We start from the raw sequence: 5,506 nt of genomic DNA on the forward strand, positions 1-5,506 counted from the left end.
CCAGGTGGCCCCCTCCTCCAGGAAGCCCCAGCTGCCTCTGCCATCAGCTCAGCCACAGTTGGTGGGTGTTGCAACCGCCGCAGCCCTGCACGACTGGGCGCTCCGACCCTAGAAGCGCTCGCTTCTTCCCACGGATCCCTCCTCTGCCTGTGGGCAGAGTTTCGCGGGGGTGCCCGCCAGGCCCCGCCGCAGGGCCCTGGTCTGCAGGGCACGCCGCCGGGAGGAAGCGGCGAGGAAGGCGGGGCCGGAGGCGGAGAACGCCCGTGTCCCCGGGCTGGGGACGGAAGTTGCTCAAGTCCGATTACTTTCAGTTTTGTTTCTCCCTCAGTTCCCCTGCGAGAGCGGCCTCCAGCTGGGACTAGGTGGGGGGGTGGGATTGGACGAGGGGGTGAGGGGTGGCGGCCGTCGAAGGGCTGAAGGGGAGGAGGGAGAGGGGGGGACGACCGGGAAGCTGGAGGAGAGGAGAGTGGAGGGCAGTGCCTGTCCCCCAACTCCCCAGACCCACCCCCACCCCAACCACTCCCACCCTACCTCGGCCAGGGGTCTGAGACTTCCCTCTGAAAGACCCCTGCCCCACTGCCGCCCAGTCAAGGAAAGGGGAGGCTGCACCCTATCTGGGTATCAAGTGCGCACAGCCCCCCACCCCCCATCATTCAAAAGCCCCGCCTCCAGGGGCGTGTGGGAAAGGACCGAGCGGAAACAGGCTGCCTGGTTGAGGAAAACACTGGAAGTTGCCCCTCCTTCCTATCCCATCACCTACTTCAGGAAGTGGGGGGCCACCCGGCTTCATTCCTGGTCCCAGGAGCTGGGGATGGGGGGCCTAGCCAGGGGAGTTCTGGTAGGTGCCCCCTTGGACTCCTGTGGAGATGCCCTGCGACCTGCCTGCCCCCAGCAGCACCCCAGGCTCCACTCAACCCTCACTGCCACGGAGCCACTTCCGACTCGTAAAGACCCCCACAGGACAGAATAGAACGGCCCCTGTGGCGCCCTGAGACTTTAACTCTTTTCAGTAGACAGCCTCATTCCTCTCCCTTGGAGCCACTGGTAGGTTCGAACCACTGACCTGGCCGTAGCCTACTGTAAGCATACTTTAAACTTTAGGCATTACTAGACCGTGAGCCTGAAACGGACAGATAGGTCCCCACCCCAGCGCAGCGGACACTCACTAAAGGATAATGATGGAAAATGCCTAAACCCTCCCAGCAAAACCAGGCACCTGTGTGCGAAGGGTCTTCGCTGACGAAGCCGATTTAGAAGCAGCAGAAGAAATTGACAGGACACCACGCTCTCAATCTGCCGTGTTCACCCGGCTTCCCCCTGCTCCTGGTGGTGGCCGTTGAGTCTCTGGGCCCCGACGCGTAGGAGCAGCGTTCCCTCACTGAAGGAAATGCTGAGGACCAGGGCCCCAGAACCAGTGGCCTTCCTTGCAAGATGCTGACATGCAGCATCTACCCTGGTCTCCTAACAATGTGTGTGTGTGTGTGGGGGGGGGGGGGGGGGGGGGGGGGGGGGGGGGGGGGCTTTGGTGTCCTTTTTAAGGGCACGGTCTAACCGGCCAGGTCGAGGGTCTCATTGATGCTTACAGCACTGCCCCACCAGGCCCTCACAGGACTGGGACCACCCCACCCACGGGGTCTGCCGACTGTGGGCCCTCCCAGGCCAGGGGTCTCACCGGCTGTGCCGCTTTCCACAGCCCCAGGCGAGGACTGACTGAGTGCGTGTGTGAGAGAGACGCGGACTGCCCCCCCACCCCCCACCTCACTGGAGACCCAGAGGACCCAGAGACCAGCAGGAAATCCTTTGCCATCCAGGTGAGACCCCCAGGCCTGGGGATGGGGCAGAGGCAGACAGGTGGGCTGGAGGTGGGGGACCTCTGGCCTCTGACCCCTGACCCTCTGCTTGCAGCATGGTTTCCCAGGGATCCTCCACCTCCCTGCTGGAGGCCTTGAGCAGTGACTTCCTGGCCTGCAAGATCTGCCTGGAGCAGCTGCAGGTGCCCAAAACCCTGCCCTGCCTGCACACCTACTGCCAGGCCTGCCTGGCCCAGCTGGCTGAAGATGGCCACCTGAGGTGTCCCGAGTGCCGGGAGGTCGTGCCTGTGCCAGCCGGGGGTGTGGCCGTCTTCAAGACCAACTTCTTCGTAAATGGACTGCTGGACTTGGTGATGGCCCGGGCCGGGGGAGACCTGCGTGCAGGGAAGCCAGCCTGTGCCCTGTGCCCCTTGATGGGGGGCACCAGCACCGGAGGGCCAGCCACTGCCCGGTGTCTGGACTGTGCCGACAACTTGTGCCAGGCCTGCGCCGATGGGCATCGCTGCACCCGCCAGACCCATGCCCACCGAGTGGTGGACCTGGTGGGCTACCGGGCCGGCTGGTATGACGAGGAGGCCCGAGAGCGCCAGGCAGCCCAGTGTCCCCAGCACCCCGGGGAGGCTCTGCGCTTCCTGTGCCAGCCCTGCTCTCAGCTGCTGTGTCGAGAGTGCCGCCTGGACCCACACCTGGACCACCCGTGCCTGCCCCTGGCTGAGGCCGTGCAGGCCCGGAGGCCGGACCTGGAGGAGCTGCTCCAGGGCGTGGACAAGAGCCTGGGGGAGCTGGAGGCTGCCCGGACGACAGAGAAGGAGATGCTGGCCCAGCTCCGTGAGCAGGCGGCCGGGGTGGGCCTGCAGGTGGAGGAGGCAGCTGAGCGGGTCCTCCGGGCCCTTCTGTCCCAGAAGCAGGAGGTGCTTGGGCAGCTCCGGGCCCACGTGGAAGCTGCGGAGGAGGCTGCTCGGAGGAGGATGGTGGAGCTGGAGGGCCGGGAGCAGGTGGCCAGGACAGCGGCCACATTCGCCCGTCGAGTGCTCAGCCTGGGGCGGGAGGCCGAGATCCTCTCCCTGGAGGGGGCAATGACGCAGCGGCTCCAGCAGCTGCAGGACTGGCCCTGGACCCCTGGGCCCTCCCCTGGCTTGCTGCCCCGACTGGAGCTCCACCCCCAGCTGCTGGAGGAGGGGTACCCCCTGCTCCAGCTCGCCTTTGACCAGCAGCAGCCCCAGAAGGGCAACGGGAGAGACGGAGCTGGGGCCCAGGGCCACGACCCCACCCTGATCCAGGGCAAAGACAGAGCCAAAGCAGAGAAGCCGGGCAGTGGAATCCAGCCACAGAGCCAGGAGGTCGCCAAGTCCCCCAAAGCTGAGAGAGCCCAGGTTCTGCGAGAAGAGAGGCCCCAGACACCCACGGTGGACAGAACTTGGGTCCCCAGAGAAGCGAAAGAAGTCAAGCCCCAGAAAAGCGGTAGCACCAACAGGAGACCCATGAAAGGCAGGCTGGAGCCCGTTTCTCGGGAGCACAGCCCAGCCCCCTGGCCCACCCTGGAAGGCCGCGGCCTGCTTCCCAAGCCCGTCTTCTCCTGCAGTTTCCCCACGCGCATGCCCGGAGACAAGTGGTCTCCCCGGATCACAGGGCTCTGTCCCTTTGGCACCCGGGAGATCCTGCTGGCCGATGAGCAGAACAAGGTGCTGAAGCGTTTCTCCCTCAACGGGGACTACATGGGCAGGGTGCACATCCCCGAGGGCTGCTCGCCATGCAGCGTGGCCATGCTGCGGGACGCGGTGGCCTTCTCATCTGGAGCCCGACTCTACCTCATCCGCTCAAACGGCGAGGTACAGTGGCGCCGGACTCTGAAACACTCACAGGCCAGCCACGCCGTGGCCGCCCTGCCGGGCGGGAACAAAGTGGCTGTCAGCGTGTCCGGCTACGTGGAGGTTTATAGCATGGAAGGAAATCTGGCCACCCGGTTTGTCCCTGGGGGCAAGGCCAACAAGGGCCTCCGGGCACTGGTGTTCCTGGCAACCAGCCCCCAGGGCAACTTTGTGGGCTCCGACTGGCAGCAGAATAGCCTGGTGGTCTGTGATGGGCTGGGCCAGGTGGTCAGTGAGTACAGTGGGCCCGGCCTGCAGGGCTGTCAGCCGGGCTCCGTGTCTGTAGACAAGAAGGGATTTATCTTTCTGACTCTCCGGGAGGTCAACAAAGTCGTCGTGCTGGACCCGAAGGGTTCCTTTCTGGGGGACTTCCTCACGGCTTACCACGGCCTGGAGAAGCCGAGAGTGACCACCATTGTGGACGGCCAGCACCTGGTCGTGTCCCTGAGTAATGGGACCATCCATGTCTTTCGGATCCGCTCTCCTGAGAGTTAAAGGGGCGAGGACCGGAGTGGGGGGTGGGGGGAGGGCAGGACTGTCTCTGACCTGGGACAGGAGGGCATTTTCCTAGAGGGTCAGGGTTGGTGATGCTTCAAGGTGACGTGCCAAACTGCCAGACGCTCCTTCTGATGTTCAGGGACAGGAGGCACTGGGTGGGCGCCACCCCGCTCTCTCCCTGTGGGAGGGGCAGTTCAAGCAGGTATACATTTACCTTCTTCAAAACCACTCCTGGTCCAGTGGGCCAAGGGAGTCCTGGGGAGGAAATACCTTCCGCCTGCCCCAGCCAGTGGGACTCCTGTAATGAGGGCATTAGCCAGTGTAATAAGGGATGGGCTTTGACGGGGACAGTTGTGGACACCAACCTCGGCCAAGGGGCTTTTTCTCAAAGGCATCATGGGAAAAGGTTCACCAAACCAAAGCATTCTAACGCTGCGCGGGGGTGGGGTGGGTGGGTGGTGGGTGGGGGTGGAGCCTAAAAGACAGGGTGTCAGGGTGAAGACAGGGCCCAGGCTGCCCGCCAAGCAGCTGCCCCACAGCTTCCTTCTGCCGTCTTTTCACGGGTGGGGCTTATTGTTTGATTTTCCCCCGCAAATTCCCAGTTGGGGAATTTTTTATCTTCTCCAAGGGGTGGGGCACAGGCAGGCCAGACAGTCGGAGGAGTGGATAGGGGAAGAAAACTGCATGTCCCCTAGCGGACAGTCCGTGGCAGAGCCATGACATGGAGGTGCTGTGATGAGGGACAGGACGTGTGTAGTTAGGGACTGTTGGGAAAAATGAGCACAGGATGTTCGAGGGGGTGTCCTGGGCAATGGGTGTGACTCGCGTCTGCACCAAGCCCAGATGGAGAAGGCAGGGCGTTGGATGCGGGGGCGGGGGAAGAAACTGCTTACTCAGGCGCGGGGGGTGGGCATTTCTTGTTTGCGGAAACAGTAGGGGAAGTTGGCAGTGTGCAGATGGCCAAGTTCAATGGGGACAAATGTGACCAGGGGGCTTTCCTTGCAAAGGATCATCAGAGACAAGAAGGAAGACCCACAAAACAGCCACCTTTTTACACGGTATATTTTGTCACAACAAAACGAAGGGGGTGGTGTGGAGATGAAACCAGTAAGATAAGACAAAGGGCCTGGTGGCACCCCGCTTAGGCGCCTGGCTACTCTCTGAAAGGCTGGCGGTTCAAACCCACCCCACGGCGCTCCAGGAGAAAGGGCCATTCGAGGAACGGTGGTGGCTTGTGCTGGTGGTTTTTCGGTGCTGTCCCCGTGGGTCATTTCTACGTGGTGCCGTCGTCTGGCGCTGCATCAGCGCTGACAGCACACCCGCAATATG

General features: G+C 63.1%; 1 protein-coding gene across 1 annotated transcript; it reads left to right on the plus strand.

Annotated features, from left to right (window-relative positions):
• Positions 1 to 325: 325 nt before the first annotated feature.
• Positions 326 to 4,174, plus strand: TRIM56 (tripartite motif containing 56). The gene is made up of 3 exons (XM_004705609.2): positions 326 to 362; positions 1,694 to 1,811; positions 1,906 to 4,174. The coding sequence occupies exon 3, from the start codon at positions 1,907 to 1,909 to the stop codon at positions 4,172 to 4,174; it is 2,268 nt and encodes a 755-aa protein (XP_004705666.1). The 5' UTR covers positions 326 to 362; positions 1,694 to 1,811; position 1,906.
• The last annotated feature ends 1,332 nt before the right edge of the window (positions 4,175 to 5,506 follow it).

Source organism: Echinops telfairi, unplaced genomic scaffold (assembly GCF_000313985.2).
Source record: "Echinops telfairi isolate 266 unplaced genomic scaffold, ASM31398v2 ScPeMD7_5;HRSCAF=22, whole genome shotgun sequence".
NCBI classification, from domain to species: Eukaryota; Metazoa; Chordata; class Mammalia; order Afrosoricida; family Tenrecidae; genus Echinops; species Echinops telfairi.